This window comes from Callithrix jacchus, chromosome 11 (assembly GCF_049354715.1).
Source record: "Callithrix jacchus isolate 240 chromosome 11, calJac240_pri, whole genome shotgun sequence".
NCBI classification, from domain to species: domain Eukaryota; kingdom Metazoa; phylum Chordata; class Mammalia; order Primates; family Cebidae; genus Callithrix; species Callithrix jacchus.
In genome coordinates, this window is record NC_133512.1 from 37559811 (window position 1) to 37578040 (window position 18230).

General features: G+C 36.6%; 1 protein-coding gene across 1 annotated transcript in view; it reads right to left on the reverse strand.

The window, feature by feature from the left end:
- Positions 1–18230, reverse strand: part of ABCB5 (ATP binding cassette subfamily B member 5) — a 118735-nt gene that overhangs the window by 33109 nt on the left and 67396 nt on the right. The window contains exons 19-20 of the mRNA XM_035253686.3: positions 14231–14314; positions 6–209 (exon numbers count right to left, since the gene is read on the reverse strand). Of these exons, the coding sequence (XP_035109577.1) occupies positions 6–209; positions 14231–14314 (288 nt within the window). The remainder of the gene's footprint in view (positions 1–5; positions 210–14230; positions 14315–18230) is intronic.

The following is an 18230-nucleotide window of genomic DNA, read 5'->3' on the forward strand; positions in this document are numbered from 1 at the left end:
TTTACCTTTCCAGCATGCTTAAGTTCTTGCTTATCTTTGTTGGCAAATCCAGTCATTGCTGCGGTTTCAATCATTCCTGTCATGGCAAGTACTGGAGCAATGCTCAGAATCAGGAGTGTCATCTCCCATCCATACATAAAGGAAATGATAACTGAAAGTCCCATGTTAGTTGCATTTTGTGTTAAGACACCAATCCTGGAACCTGTTGCCTATAATCAGATATATTTTGGGGAAAAAACTAAATTAACTTTAAATTTTCAAGAGTTTCTATTACAGTTCCTTGCAAAACAAGGTAGACTTTCTTTTTTTTTTGAGATGGAGTTTCACCGTTGTTACCCAGACTGGAGTGCAATGGCACGATCTCGCCTCACCGCAACCTCCGCCTTCTGGGTTCAAGCAATTCTCCTGCTTCAGCCTCCCGAGTAGCTGGGACTACAGGCACGCACCAACATGCCCAGCTAATTTTTGTATTTTTAGTAGAGACAGGGTTTCACCTTGTTGACCAGTATGGTCTCGATCTCTTGACATCGTGATCCACCCGCCTCGGCCTCCCAAAGTGCTGGGATTATAGGCGTGAGCCACCGCGCCCGGCCAAGGTAGACTTTCTTTAAAAAAAATTAGACTTAAATTTATACCTTGAATTTATACTTTTAGATTAAATAAGGTACACATTTTTAAAATGCTCCAAACTAAAGAATATTATGCTTTATTTTTATGTCTTAATGTCCAATATTGAGATGTCCAAATTAACTGGATGTTACTTTAGTGGAATACCATCGAAGACTGTATAGAAGGGTGATAGGAACAGACACACTGAAATTAAATACTGCCTCCTTAAAGGAGACTTTTATGTTGCTCTGAGACCTCTCCTTCGATAGTTTGGCAAGATTTTATACCCCAATGCAAGTTGAGTGTGTTGAAAGCTGAAGTTACAGGATTTCCTTTGTCTTGCCTCAATGATTGATGCACAATACACCCAAACACCCAGCAATAATGAAACAACTCACTTGTACATACATGTAGATACCATCACCCTGCCACCTCTTCAACCCTAACTTACAGATAAATTCTTGGTAATAAAGGTGATATTTGAAAATGACAGAATCATAGTTACCATTACAAAAAAACTAAACAAAGAGTCTATCTTTAGTTAGCATTTTTTACTATTTCCTATTTACAAAGTTATATTCACATTTTCTAGGAATTTTATAGAAAATGAATATTTTAATAATTAATAGCATTAAAATACCAGTTTTACATACATGCTTAACTGACATGTACTTAAAATTTAAGTATTTGGAAAGATGATTTGAGTTATGCATATAAATGCTTTTTGAAGGTTTTGCATATTCTATTTCATGGAGAATAAAAAGAAAGAGAATGCTATGCTTGAGCGTATGTATTTACTACAATAGAATCTAATTCACCTTCCTAATGTTCTAAGGTGAATTATTAATTTTTATTTGAATGGAAAAATTTGCATTATGGAACCTGTAAAATACGATTTTTGTATATTTTTTATACATTTGCCTTTCACACAAATTATCTCTTTCTATTGGTGAAGATATTATAATCACGCAAGGAATAACTCATGCCATCTGACTCAGTGCTTTTTGGAGTATGAAGCTTCGTGTTGGAGAGGCCAGAGTTGCTATGGAAAGGAAACTAACATGGAAAGCAAACAGTAGGGCAGAAGGGAAGATACACTAAAAGGGCCAAAATAGGAGAAAGGTCAAAAGTAAACAGTAGCCATAATTCTATGATAGAGTGAATATATAAAGACACTCAAAAAATAGCCAACTTTTACTAGGCGCTGAATAAGCACTTTACCATCACCATCTTATTTAATCTCACAACAATGCAAAGAGATGGATACCATCACTAGTCCTCACTATAGATGAGGAAACAAAAGTTGTTAAGACAAAATAATCTGCCCACAGCCATACAGCTTGTAACTCGAGGATAAAGAACTCTGTTCCCTGAATCATTTGGGATTAAGTGGCTGACCTGATAATTATCATCTTTGCAAACTTAGGGATGATGTTTTATAAATAAGAACATTCTCTCTCATATCCAAAATACCATGATCAAAATCAGGAAATTACATACGTATCATTTAGTGCCTAGACTTCCTTCAAGTTTCATCAATTGTCTCAGTAATGTATTGTATAGCGAAAGGATATCTACACAGGAATCACACATTTCATTTAGGAGTTATGCCTCTTCAGTCTCCTTTAGTATGGAATTGTTCTTCATTCTTAACTTGACGTTCATGACCTTGACTTTTTTGAAGATTGTGAGCCAGTTATCTGGTAGAATATTTCTCAATTTTAGCTTATCTTATATTTCCTCACAATTAGATTCAAATTATGCATCTTTGGTAAGAATCTCACAGAAGTGATGCTTTGTTCTTCCCATTGCATCTTATCAGGTGGCACACAATTTTGATTGGTCCTATTCCAGGCATCGTTCACTTGTGTAATTAATTACAATGGTTTCTTCCAGGCTTCTCCACTATGAAGTTGCTCTGTCTCCTTTGTAATTAATAACTGCTCTGAGGCACTTTGAAGCTATGTCAAAATCCAATTTCTTACCAAACTTTCAATTTATTTATTGCAGTAAGAACTAATTACTTTTTAATTTTTTCAGTGGTTTATAAACTGTTACTATCATCACTTATTTTGACTTAAATTATCCCAGATGTAGCCAGTGGAAGTTCCTTCAAGTTGGCTTTGTCCCTTGACATGTCCCTATTATCAGTTTTTGAATATGTCCTTACTTTCTGACACAAAATGATTTTCCAGGTTCATCTTTTACTATTTCTGCCCTAATTCTGGAATCAATTATTTCTCCAAAGATCCCTGGGTTCTTTTAGTGGAGAATTTTATTGAGAAGTCAAGATATGGTGCCAATTGTATTCATTACTACTGAAATGTCGGTGGCCAAACTAGAGAATGTGTGTGTGTGTGTGTGTGTGTGTGTGTGTATGTGTGTGTATTGACAGATACATGCACACATTTGCATCTATATTTGTTTTTCTATTTATATTTCTTGAAACTCATAAGTCATATCAATATCAATCAATTCCAAGTCAACATTGTAAGGTTATTTCCAGTTTTCTCCTTTTCCATATTTGCTCTCCCCCTCTTCACAAGGGAAAGACCTGGCTCCCATTGTCTTTAATGGGTTGATTTATGTGATCAATATCTCGGTGGGTGACCCATCTGCTCTCATGCCTCTCGCATCTCCCTTGCATGGACATCCTCCTCACCCTGCTCTGGCTCTGCTTCCCTGCACTAGGCTGCCACCATACATGGGTATCATCATATCGGGGCTGCAAAGCCCAGCCCTATGTCTTCCCCCACACTGACAGAAGGCCAGCACTCTTAGCCACTTCATATTAGTGTTGAGTTGAATGATTAAGGATGTTCATTAAAGTGTATACTTTGGATAAGATTTCTCTCATTCCCATTTTTGCACATTATAAATGGATTTCACTCAGTAAAGGTCTAAGAGGCAATATCAAGATAGAAAAGGAGTTGGGAACATTATAGAATGAGGTAAAAGAAAATTATAAAAATACCTTCAAATATGTAGAATTATCTTTATGGTTTTTATAAGAACTACACATCTTATGGATCATCTTTCAGTGGGACATATGATACTTAAGCAATAAACTGAAACGTTAAGTTCCTTTAGTGCTGGGATTAAAATAAAAATGAGAGCCCCTATTTACCTGGAAAGACAGCTAGAATTGACCACACTTTGAAATATATTTTGTGTTCTGATCGTGAAAACAGGATAATTAGAAAAAGTTTAGATAACGTTAAAATTTGCATGCTTCCCAACACAAATACATGCATTCAGATTCAGTTTATTACGTTCATATAGTTTTGTATCCTGACTTAATCCTTGCACATTATACTGAAAGGTTTTTCTTGGATTATTAAATATTCTCCAGAAATATTTGGATTGCCTTCAATTTTCAATTATTAAAAATAAAAATATAATGAACATCTTTGTGAAAAATCTTTGTGCTCATTTAAAAAATGCCCTACTGTTAAATTTCTAACTGGAATTATACATTAAAAGGTATATACTCTTACATTATTGATAGGTATCGCCAAATTGCTTCCCTAAAATATTACATCGATTTTCATCAAACTATCAAAAATTAGCATCTTCATTAAAAAATAACAATAACAAATTCTCCCTCTCTCCAGGGCTTTGCCTAATTCCTAAAAAGCTTTGTGGTTTCAGTTTCAAGACTGTATCTGGTGATGACTCAACCGTTTTCCAATTTCTCACTAAAATATCTAAGAAAATTCCAAAAAAGTAAAATCTCAAAAGAGCAAACACTCAAAAAACTATGAAATACTGAAAACTAAGATGGACAGATAGCCTGCTTAAGTGTTTGAAGGCATACGCTAACTGTAAGAACTATGGGCCTAAATGGGCATGGCATTTGGCACATAATTCTGACTTACACTTCATCCCCTGGAAGTTTAAAGATAACAAAGAGATAAATGAAGATGTATGTTATAGGCTAAATTGTGTCCTCCTCTCCTCACCCCACATTTATATGTTTAGGTATAATCTCCAGTTCCTCAGAATGTTACTGTATTTTGAGATAAGGTAATTATAAATATATAAATTATAAATAAATGAGTAATTCAGTTAAAGTGAAGTCTTTAAGGTGAGCTCTAATCTAACCTGACTGGTATTTTTTTCTTTTTTTTGAGATGGAGTTTTGCTCTTGTTGCCCAGGCTGGAGTGCAGTGGTGCAATCTTGGCTCACGGCAACCTCTGTCTCCTGGGTTCAAGCGATTCCCCTGCTTCAGCCTCCTGAGTAGCTAGGATTACAGGCATGAACTACCACACCCCAGCTACTTTTGTATTTTTAGTAGAGATGGGGTTTCTCTATGTAGGTCAGGCTGGTCTCAAACTTCCAACTTCAGGTGATCTGCCCACCTTAGCTTGCAAAGTGCTGGGATTACAGGTGTGAGCCACTGCGCCCAGCTTTGGTATTCTGATGAGAAGAGGAAATTTGCACACAGCAGACATTGCACACACAAAGAAGATCATATGAGAACGCAGACAGAAGACGGCAACAACAAGCCAAGGCCTCAGAGAAAAACCCAATCATGCAGACATCTTGGTCTTCCTCTTCTAGCTTCCAGACTGTGGGGTAATGAATGTCTGTTGTTGTAGCCCCCTGGTCTGTGGTCCTTTGCTGTGGCAGCCCTAGCTGACTGATACACTGCCTTTGCTTTTCTGCCTCCCACCCCACCAGAAGTTTCAGAGTCATGTGGACTAGACAGCTGGGTGAGACACTGTGGACCTGAAGTTCTTTGCATTGTCGGAGGCCTTCCATGTCTCTCCTTAAATACTAAATGCTTGTGGCATGGGGTCATCTCAAGCGCCAGAGAGGAGGACCAGTCTGGAGTGTGGCATTCAGGTCAGGGATGTGCTTGTAAGCCTGGGCCTTGTTGGTGGGTATGTGGCCATCTAGGCCTTGGGAGTAGAGGAGATAGCTGGGGAATTGAGTAGTTGGCAAAAAGAGATCCCCTAAGGCTCTGGGATTTGTAACTCTTTAGAATGCCCAAGGGAAAGTTGTATTTGTAACAGGCTGTAGGGTTCAGCCCTCACCCACTTTGCTTTGCTGAATGAGCCCCTAGATTGTCCAGTTTCTCTTCTAGAGAAATGACAAGGCCTCCTGTTTTCAAATTTTGTTGCTTTTTATGACTCTAAAGCTCACCTTAAGAATAACTTTTCCTCTTTTCCAGGCCCATTCCTCTCCCTACTATGGTCTTTTGAATTGAATACATCTCCCCATAATTCATCTTTAATGCTTATTAATGCATATAAGTGTACCCATGCAAACTATATCATAATGTCTTTGTGTTTATCCCTTAAAATGTCCAAATCTGGGGTGTAATAAAAAAAAATTGGCCTTTGCCTTTGATTCCTGTAAAGTGTTCCTAAAAAAATACTAAATGCTTAGGCTGGGCACAGTGGCTTACACCTGTAATGCCAGCACTTTGGGAGACCAAGATGGGTAAATCACCTGAGGTCAGTACTTCTAGACCAGCCTGGCCAACATGATGAAACCCTGTCTCTACTAAAAATACAAAAATTAGTCTGATGGCCAGGCACAGTGGCTGATGCCTATAGTCCCAGCACTTTGGGAGGCCGAGGCAGGTGGATCACCTGAGGTCAGAAGTTTGAGACCAGCCTGGTCATCATGGTGAAACCCTGTGTCTACTAAAAATACAAAAATTAGCTGGAAGTGGTGGCACGTGCCTGTAGTCCCAGCTACTCTGGAGGCTGAGGCAGAAGAATCGCTTGAACCCAGGAGGCGGAGGTTGCAGTGAGCCAAAATATCTCCATTGCACTCCAGCCTGGGCAATAAGAGCAAAACTCCATCTCAAAAAACAAAACATAACAAAAACAAACTATAGAGACTGAGAGTAAAATCATGGTTTCTAGGAGATGGGAGTTCAGGGGATTGAGAAGATATTGGTAAAAGGACACACAATTTCAGTTAGGAGGAATAGGTTTAAGAGATCTATTGCATATCACGATAACTATAGATAATAATAATATATTGTAAACTTGAAAATTACGAAGAAAATAGATTTTAAGTGTTCTCACCACACAAAAAATAAGTATGTGAAATAACGCATATGTTAACTAGCTTAATTTATCCTTTTGTAATGACTACATATATAAAATATCATTTTCATACCCTAAATATATAAAACTTTTACTTATCAACTTAAAAAGTTATTATCAATGTATATGCTACATATTGGAATGGTTAAAAGATAAGGAAATATAAAAAAGATCCATATAAGATAGGATCAATAGCTGATTAAATACTGAAGAAGAAAAGATCATTGGTTTTGAAGACAAAGCAATAGAAACTATTCAAAATAAATGCAGGAAAAAAATGAACAAAGCATTGGTGAGCTGTGGTAAAACTTCAGGGAGCCTAATACATGTATAGTTAGAGTCCTTGAAGAAGAGGAGAGACTAGAAAGACAGAAAAAAATACTTGAATAAATAATGGTCAATACATTTTTAAAATTTGGTGAAAACTATAAACCCAGGAATCTAAGAATTTCAGTGAACTCCAAGCATAAGAAATAAGTAGGAAGCTATATCAAAACCCATCACAATCACATTACAAAGTTAATGATAAAGAGAGGTTCTTAAAAGCAAAGGGAGAAAAAAAATTATTTTCAGAGGAAAAAAATATAAGAATAATGACAAATTCCACATTGAAAAAATTCAAGCAAGAAGACAGTAGAGCAATATCTTTAATCTACTGAAAGAAAAAAAGAAAGAAAAAACTGGGTTGGGTGCAGTGGTTCACATCTGTAATCCTAGCACTTTAGGAGGCTGAGGCAGGCAGATCACTTGAGCCCAGGATTTAAAGACCAGCCTGAGCAACATGGTGGAACCTTGTATCTACAAAAAACACAAACAATTAGCTGGACATGATGGCATGTGTCCGTAGTCCCAGCTCAAGAGGATAAGGTCAGAGCATCACCTGAGCCTGGGAGGCTGAAGCTGCCAGCCTTGGTAATGGAGTGAGATGTGTCTCAAAGAAAGAAAGAAAGGATGAAAAGAAAAACTGTCAACCTCAAATTCCATAAGTGCTGGATATATATTTCAAAAATTGAAAGTGAAATAAAGACATTTCAGGCATAAAGAAGCTGAAATAATTAGTCACTATCAGGCCTACAGTACACTACAAGAAAGGTGAAAAAAAGACCTGGATGCTGAAAATGATACCAATGGAAATAGAATTTAGAGTAAGGAATGAAGAGACCAGAAATGTTAGCTACATGAGTAAATAGATAGAACTTTACATATTTATTAAAATTCTTTAAAAGGTGATTGATTACAATGTACTATAGGTTTGTTATATATGTAGAAGGAAACTGTATGAAAATAGCAAAGATAAGGAGGGGAAAATGGAAGTACTGCACTATTTTAAGTTTCTTACACTGTAAGCTGACATGCATATTGCTTGAAGGTAGACTGTGATAAGTTAAAGATGGAGACTATAAACCCTAAACTAACTACAAGAATAACGAAAAAAAAAAAATTAGCAATATTGCTTTCCTTGCTCCTCCAAAAAGAGATGAAATAGAATAGTAAATAATTTTAATCCAAAAGAAGGCAGAAAAATAGGAAAACTGGAAAGAACATATAGAATGAAGAGCAAATTGCAAAATGAGAGCTTCTACCTAATCATGTTGATAACCACATTAAATGAAAATGGTCTGAATATCCCATTGAGATATTCAAAGAGACCTACCTGTATGCTGCCTATGAGAATCACACTTTAAATACAGAGACACAAATAAAATAAAAGTACAAAGTCATGGTTCGTATGGCGTTCTTCTTTTGCAAAATGCCACCTGAAGTTCTTTTGTGGACTTTTTATTGCATGAGTTGACAAACTATAGATTGCAGGCCAAATCTGACCCTGTATCTGCTTTTATATTGTCCATAAGGTAATGTTTTTTATATATTTTTTAATGATTGGGAAAAAAATCAAGAGAAGAATAGTATTTTCAATCATGCAAAAGTGGTATGCAATTCAAATTTCAGTGTCCATAATTAAAATTTTATTAGAACACAGTCATGCCTTTTTGTTTACCTATTGTTTTAATTTTTTTTTTTGAGATAGAGTCTCCTCTGTTAACGTAGGCTGGAGTGCAGTGGTGTGATCTTGGCCTCTGCCTCCCAGGTTCAAGCAATTCTCTTGCCTCAGCCTCCTAAGTGCCTGGGATTACAGGAGCCCACCACCATACCAGGCTAATTTTTGTGGTTTTAGTAGAGACAGGGTTTCACCATGCTGGCCAGGCTGGTGTCGAACTCCTGACCTCAGGTGATCTGTCCACCTCAGCCTCCCAAAGTGCTAGGGATTACAGGTGTGAGCCACTTAACTCGGCCTTATCTTAATGGGCTGGCTGACTGGTCATGTTTACCTATTGTTTAGGCTGTCTTAGGTTATAGTGACGGTAGCTGCTAGAGAAACCATACATGGCACTCTCATCACTTTCCACTGCTGCCTTGCATGCTACAGATCTCAGTGATGGGGTTATAATCTGACGGCTGTACTGCTACACTTTGTCCTAGTTTTTAAAAATACCATTGCATGCCCATCATCTCAAAACAAGAAAATAAGAGAAATGTGGTCTTTGAATGCCATGCTTTTACACAACAGTGGACTGTGAATCATTTTGTAATCTAATTAGATGCCACAGCATTGTGTTTTTTATGCTATGATACTAAATAGTGCTGAAAAATACAAAAGATGTCAACATTAGCAGACTGAGCACTTATCACAATATTCCCAACTTAGAGGAAAGCAACATTCAGAAAAACTAGCAAATATGAAACAAAATGTCTCATTTTAGCATAATTTCTTCACAAAACTAAAATATGAAAATGAGAACAAAACTAAAGTGAGTTTTTAAGTGGCTGATTCATTGGTGAAGCAAAGAAAGTCATTTATGGATTGTGAGTTAATTAAACCATGTTTGATTATAGCAGTGGAAGAAATGTGTTCTGACTGCATAACTTATGTAAGACTATCTGCCATTTCGTGAGAACAGTTGCTCACAGTCACAGACATAGAAAGTAACAGCAACAATCAATTAAAAAATAAGGTAGGTTGTTGTGAGTAGTTTTCTCTGGCTCTTGACATATGCTACTGACACTGCTCAGTTGCTGGTTTTTTCAGAAGCCAATGTCGAATTTGAAGTAAGTAAAAGTTAGGCACTAAAAATAAGTAATTTTTGTGGAACAAGTACTGCTGGGAATATTTTCAAAGAAGTTAAGGAAAATAAGTACAATTTGATGTAGAATCTACTAAAATACATTATAACTGATGGTTAAAATATTCGTAGAGCAGAAAACAAGCCTTAGTTGGACAAATTTACAAAGCTTGTGAAAATGTAAAGTGTTTAAAGCCTACAGTTATTTATTGTTATTATTTGTCAGCATATATTTTGTGGAAAGTAATTGAATTTATCATGCATTATTGGACCAGGAGTGTTAATGGTTAAATTCATTTGCTCTTGTAGACTTAACCATCTTCATTTATGTATTTATTTATTTATTTATTGAGACCAAATCTCACTCTGATGCCAGGCCGGAGTGCAGTGGCATGATCTTGGCTCACTACAACCTCCATTTCCTGGGTTCAAGTGATTCTTCTGCCTCAGCCTCCCAAGTAGCTGGTACTACAGGCATGTGCCACCATGCCCAGCTAATTTTTGTATGTTTAGTAGAGACAGAATTTCACCATGTTGGTCAAGATGGTCCCCATCTTTTGACCTCGTGATCCACCACCTTGGCCTTCCAACGTGCTGGGATTACAGGCATGAGCCTCTGCGCCCAGCACCATCTTCATTTCTGTGAGTTTTTGTCAAGGCAAATTGTTGACTTACCTAACCACACAACAGTTTGATGGCTTAGCAGTGGTAAAGTTTTTTGCAATATTATGAATTCAGGACCAAGATTGAAAAAAAAATTTTTTTCAGACAAGTTCTCACTTTGTCACCCAGGCTACAGTGCAGTGGCACAGTTATGGCTCACTGCAGCCTTTACCTCCCAGGCTCAAGTGATCCTCCTGCCTTGGCCTCCTGGATTGCTGGGATTACCGGTGTGACCCACTGCATCTGGCTTGAAAACTTTTTAAAAGGAGCCATCCTTAACCACTATTATCAAATACTGAATGGCTCTATTAGCTTCTGTTGTACATTTGATTATCTTTCTTAATTCAACCTAAAACTGCAAGACAAAACAACAATTATGTGCCAACCTTATATCATGGAAAAACCATTTCCATGACAACATTGTTTGAATCAAAAGTAATGTCAAATTGTTTTATATACTTCCCATGTCAAAAAATTAAATCAAGAAATGAGGTTACCATTGTTCAGGTAATAACTAACTAGTAAACTCACTGGGCTCTTGGAATTAATAAATTAAATAAATTTTTATGCTTTATTTGGGCAACATATTATAGCTCTGATGAGAAGAGTTCTAGGCCTTAGGATTGGATGTGTCAGTGGTATATCAAATGTATATTGTGGTGTCAATAACACACTGTCTTGTGGATAAAAATGAGATAAGACTTTTGGTTGATGAAAAGGGATTATTAAAATGTACAGAAATAATGCCTTGTAATTTTATAGAATTCAGTCTCCAAAAGAATCTAAAATGGGGCCAGGCACGGTGGCTCATGCCTGTAATCCCAGCACTTTGGGAGGCCAAGGTGGATGGAACATGAGGTCAGGAAATTGAGACCGTCCTAGACAACATGGTTAAAACCTGTCTCTACTAAAAATACAAATATTAGCTGGGCATGGTGGCACACGCCTGTAGTCCTAGCTTCTTGGGAGTCTGAGGCAGGAGAATTACAAATCGCTTGAACCCAGGAGGCAGAGGTTGCAGTGACCCAAGATCATGCCACTGCACACCAGCCTGGTGACAGAGCAAAACTCCATCTCAAAAATTAATAATAATAAATAGAATCTAAAATGGCTTTTTGCTTTAATTAAATCACATATCACACAGAAAATAGTCTGTTGACAGATGTACTGGCAATAAGCCATTACCTTGGGCTAAAGCAATATCAGTTAAATTGGCTGTATTCAGACAACTATTCTAGGAATCATGTTGTCCTACGACTCTATTTCACTAACATATTTTTATCATGACTTTCAAAATATCAGAGCTTTTAAAAATGTCCAGATGCATATCTTTACAGTCACGAGTTAAAGGTTTCAAACTAAGATTTATTATTATTAAGGAGCTATTTTATGAACGTTCATTCTAATATATTTGGTAGAAATGTAATTGAAATTACATGATGAAGAAACTGAGATGGAGTATGACTTATTTAAGTCAATATGATAGGAAATATGACCCCCAATTATTATTTCCTAGCTCATCTTTATGCTAGAGTGTCCTTGTGAGGAAGAATTCATCTGTGAGCAAATAAGATTGGTAAACAATCTTCCTTTTATAGAAAAATTATTCAAATTGAAATTGAATATGAATACATCTTTATATGGCAAAGTAAGAGTTTTTGTAAATTACATGTTACTAGACACTGTTTCACTCTTGAAATCTTTCTTTGGTTGTTTTACTCCTTAATTTAATTTTTAAAATTAGGTTTTTAAAATATAGAGATGGGGTCTCACTATGTTGTCCAGGTTGGAGCGCAGTGGCTACTCACAAGGTATCATCCCCTTGTATATTGATCAGCATGAGAGTTTTACATACTCCATGTGCGACCTAGGACAGTTTGCCCTTTGTTTTACTTTTTAAATTTAGCAACTTTAAAATCTTTCATCATGATTCCAACCATTATGCTCTAGCTTCTAGTTCTAATGCAAAAAAAAAAAAAAAAAGATTTGATTTCTCTAGAAGTTATTATGAGACCAGCACTTAATAACTGCCACGATAAAGTTTCAAGTGATAAAATGATATTAGTCAGGTGCTTATAATTAGGTTGACAACAATTTCCAATAACTTCCCTCAGAGACAATACTGTTTATTAGAAACAATTAATAAATGGAAGGACAGTAATGTTGGGTCTTTCACTACTAGTTTGGTTTATCAGTTGAGGCAAATATTGCTAGAAGAGATGTCTCACATATTAATATAACTGCTGGGAAGATTGCCTGTTTCACTACAAAGATTTTGAAAAGATTTGAAAGATAAGTAGCAAGAGACAAATATTAATACAGTAAAGAAAAAATAGCAAATTTTGTGGAGTGGGAATTCAAATGGAATTATAGGGATTGATATTTCTGCTTGGAGCAGCAAACCATGGAATTCCTAAACTCAGAAGTCAAACATAATTATATGGTGCTAGGGAGATTAACGGTATATCCATTATTTTATTATTTGAAATTCTATCCATGATCTTTTCATGTATGCCAGTAAAATTGAACTCTTCAGCCCTATTTTAAAGTCTAAATCCTATCTAACAAAATTCTAGAACCTTGCCCTCAAAATTAATAAAAAGAATTTCAGGAAGAGATGAAGATGCACCCTTTCCTTTTGAGCTCTTTCTCCATCATAAAATTAGGTTTCTAAACCAAAATGAATGCTTGTGAATACTCACAACTGTAATTCTCTGATAATAGAAATCCGATCATGGAGGTATGTATATGTTAAACAAAGAGGTCTTGCAAGAGTTAAAAAAAACAAACAGACTTGGAATGGTTGCCAGGTCCTGTGGAAATAGTCTCTAAAAGAAATAGACAATTCTGATGGGTTTAGTTGACAATTTTTTGCTCTGCTAACAAAGCTATAAGCAACATCTCGGCATTTCTAAATAGAATAAATACTTGTAAGATTTTTCTGCCATTCAGAGGTGAATTATTGACATTTTCTTTTTCTCCCAAATGCATGATAAGGGAAAACAGGAACCCTATAGTTCTACTAGAGTTCTTATTTTAACAGAGATGGAAAGCTTTATCTTACTTCCATTTAAAGTAGGAAACCTTGTTTTCTGCTGCTTTTCTCAGTTAAGATCCCATTTGCTATACAAAGGTGAATTTTGTTAAAATAATTAGAAGAAAATTAACAAATTATTATTTACCTCTTCTACACCCTTCTACTCCCCACACGTATTTAAGCATGACTTTGACATATATTATGCTGGTCATTCCATCACGAATTATGAATATATATAAATATCTTACTTATGCATTTTACTGGTCATGTTTATGCAATTGTTTTTAACTTGTATAACAACTAGTATGGAATCGTTTCTGGATGCACACATGACTCTGAATTGTTAGACATTATTTTAGTTAAAAACTTATTTTCTGGAGGAAGGAAAAACTGAAGCATTTTCTTATATTAAAACTCTTAAAGTGTGTGTGTTTTCATTTCATTACGTTTTCTTATCTATTTAATTCTGAGCTCTTTTTTCTAACTTATTCTTGATCTCTTCTTTAGTCCTCTAGCTATCCTAATACGTGTACTGAATATTCTCTATTTTTGGTTAAAAATATCCAGAACAGAAAGGCTTCCTTTCATCTTTCACTGCGAGTTACCTGTTAACATGAGACTTACCTGGCCTCCTTAATTATGTGGGACATCTCAACACAGCTCACATATATGCACAGAGACATGTGCGCACACCACATATATATATAATTTAAAAATAAAACAGTATACATACTCCTTGAATTTGTGCTATATCTATGGCTAATATTGTTGTCAAGGCTCCCGTGCTGTTTTCCTTCTCATCAAACCAAGCAATATCCTAGAGAAAAGGAGAATTAACATACGGTTGTCAAAAACCATTATTTTCTCTGACTAGTGATTTTTCTGCTGTAAGTCAGAAGACATTTACCTGCCTCCTCACTCACAGGTACTTAATTCCTATAAATAAAATGGATCAAATGACTTTTGTTTTTTTTTCCATGAAGATCTATATTTATATATTAGCTGAAGAACTTAAGCCCAAGAGCTTGGACTTATTACTCATTACCATGCTGTAAAACAATCAATGTTAAATTTAAATTAAAATGGTCATTTTAAATCATCAAGTGATTTGTAATTTTACTCGAAAAGTCATTTGTGAAGAGTGGACACAATTCAAAAGGCCGGAGGGGGCTCACATCTGTCATTTTAATACTTTGGGAGGCCGAGTTGGGAAGATTGTTTGAGTCCAGGGGTTCAAGACCAGCCTGACCAACATGGCAAAACTCTGTTTCTACAAAACCACAAAAATTAGCTTGGCATGGTGGTGAACACCTGTAGTCCCAGCTACTTGGGAGGCTGAACTGGGAGGATTGCTTGAGCCTGGGAGGCAGAGGTTGCAGTGAGCTGAGATTGCACCACTGCACTCCAGTTTGGATGCCAGAGTAAGATCCTGTCTCACCAAAAAAAAAAAAAAAAAAAAGTAAGGCAGTAAATCACTCAATTTAGAAATATTTTCAAAACTTTCCACCTAAACTAACTAATGATAAAAAGTCTGTCTCCTTCTCTCTAGGAGCCACATAATAAATACTTTCTCTGATGCTTCACATTACCCCCTAGAACTTACAGGTGTCTCCATGAGCCCAGGGTCCTAGATGCTCAAAGGGCATCCTATAGAGATTACAGTCTGCACCACACAGTGGCCCCTTTGAAAGCACAATCCCAGGCAAGAGCCAAACATCGCATGAATACACAGCAGCAACAATAATAACCACAGCACTGCTGAACTGAAAGACATTACCTGCTTTTGACTGTGTACTCTCTCTCCAAAATTAAGATATTGTATATGTTTTCTAATTGGTTCTAGATTTCAACATGACATGGAATGCACAGATGATTTTTAGATACAGTATAAGGTAAAAAACATGAAAAGAATTTATTAGTGAATATTACATTCCTGATTTTATAGTAACTTTCTGTAAAACACCATGAATAGGTACATATGCAATTAATCTTAGTCATTATCAGATGTTCAGTGGACAAGATGTCTGAAATTGCTTTTCAGCAAGGCACCAGTTGTGTACTCCAGGGGCTGTTTTCCAGCACAGGCAATATATACAAAAACATTTAGCAGTGTTTCTGGCGCTTAGGTGGTGAGTAAAAATTAGCTTGCATCCTCTTTTCCTGACAGGAATATAATTATAAGAAAGGCCATCAGGCTTTTGATATTGGTAGATATCCAGTTTTTTCCTGCCAATAGTTCTACTTGAAATAAAAATACAATAAAACCATGTAAAGTGCTTGGCATGTATTCTCTCATTTAATCATTACAACAACTCTACAAGATAGATAATGTGATTAGTCACATTTTAGAAGTAAAAATACTAAGGTACTTAGAGATTAAGTAATGTGTCCAAGGCCACATAGCTGGCAGGTGCTGAAGCCAGGATTTACACCACACCACCCAGAGGCCAGAGTTTTAAATTTTTTAGTTTCATTTTTTCTTGAATTTGCTTCTATTAAATATGGATTTTGTTCTAAGTGCATAGTGTACCTTAAGATATTGCATGGCACAGTGTTAGCAAGCAATTAAAAAACTAAGCAACCATAACATAGATAGCTTCTTTTTTTTTTTTGTTTGTTTGTTTTTTTGAGACGAAGTTTCGCTCTTGTTACCCAGGCTGGAGTGCAATGGCGCGATCTCGGCTCACTGCAACCTCCGCCTCCTGGGTTCAGGCAATTCTCCTGCCTCAGCCTCCTGAGTAGCTGGGATTACAGGCACGCGCCACCATGCCCAGCTAATTTTTTGTATTTTTAGTAGAGACGGGGTTTCACGATGTTGACAAGGATGGTCTGGAGCTCTTGACCTCGTGATCCACCCGCCTCGGCCTCCCAAAGTGCTGGGATTACAGGCTTGAGCCACCGCGCCAGGCCCATAGATAGTTTGAGGGAGAGCTGAGGTTCTGTTGAAAGTCATGCAACTCATTGGTTAAAAAAAATTTCCGTGGGGTGCAGTGGCTCACGCCTATAATCCCAGCACTTTGGGAGGCTAAGATGGGCAGATGACTTGAAGTCAGAGGTTTGAGACCAGCTTGGCCAACATGGTGAAACCCCGTCTCTACTAAAAATATAAAAAAAATTAGCTGGACCGGGCGCAGTGGCTCAAGCCTGTAATCCCAGCACTTTGGGAGGCCGAGGTGGGTGGATCACGAGGTCAACAGATCGAGACCATCCTGGTCAACACGGTGAAACCCGTCTCTACTAAAAATACAAAAAATTAGCTGGGCATGGTGATGCGTGCCTGTAATCCCAGCTACTCAGGAGGCTGAGGCAGGAGAATTGCCTGAACCCAGGAGAAGGAGGTTGCGGTGAGCCGAGATCGTGCCATTGCACTGCAGGCTGGGTAACAAGAGCGAAACTCCGTCTCAAAAAAAAAAAAAAAAAAAAAAAAAAAAAAAAAAAAAAAAAATTAGCTGGGCGCGGTGGTGCGCACCTGTAATCTCAGCCACTCAGGAGGTTGAGTTAGCAGAATCACTTGAACCTGGGAGGCAGAATTTGCAGTGAGCCCAGATCACACCATTACACTCCAGCCTGGGCAACAGAGTAAGAAGACTCCATCCCCCCGAAAAAATAAAGAAAAATTCATTAAACGTAGTACTGATTGTTTAGTTAGCCTCAACTTATATTTCTTATTAAAAAATGAAATTATTGTTTTTTAAACTTTTAAGTTCAAGAGTACATATCCAGGTTTGTGATACAGGTAAACTTGTGTCATGGGGTTTGTTTTAGAGATTATTTAAGTTTTTAATCAATTATCTTGTTCTGCCTGTCATATGACTGAAGAATTACAGTTGAGTTTCATGAGCTGTTTCTCATGCTCCAGGACTCATTACCTCAAATACTTTTGGAAGTAGCTTAGGTATATTTTGAAGCTCCTTAGTGATCACCATCAATGCTATCGTAATTTAAAGAATCCCAAGAAGTCTTAGCCAATCTAATTTAGAGGGAAATGGGGAAAAATAAACTCCTTACATCTTAAAAAACTCAATAGCTCTATAGGTAAATATTTATCATTAAGAATTGTAAACTTAGCTCTGAAACACAATGAATGATGAATTATTTACAATGATTGAAGTCAGCAACACTTAGAACATTCTTTTTAATTGGAAGAATCTAATCACAAATAATATGGATTTTATACCTACAAAAATACCATACCTGTTTCTATACATACCTCTACCTCAAATGAGGCTTCACAATGCTTGTAAAAAGCACTGCAAGCCTCAGCTCGGCTGCTAAGCCTTAAAAATTCTTATCTTAATACAAAAATCGGGTAATAAGAATTAGGTAAAACTGCACACTAGGAGCTTCCCATACTATAGACAAAGCAAAATTGTGAAAATGCTTACAAAGAAAGGGTTAAATATACTGCAATATACTACTCCTCTTTTTCTCCAATTTTGAAAGGTAAAGCTAAGAATCAAAAGGAGTGCTGACAGATGAAGAGGGAAAACAAAAAATGTAACCTATGCAGGTACTTAATACCATGTGCTAAATGGCATAGACTTTCTGTGCATGTCTTTGTAAGTATGGGCATGAGTTTTTAAAGCCCGGAGTTTATGGCATATAGATTGGAGCATCCTTATGAGCAGAAGCTACTTTATTCAAAAATGTTACAGTCCTAAAATTCACATGGCTAATGCGAGATAGAGGATTAATACCCAGTATTATAACCATCAAAATACTAGATTAACAAC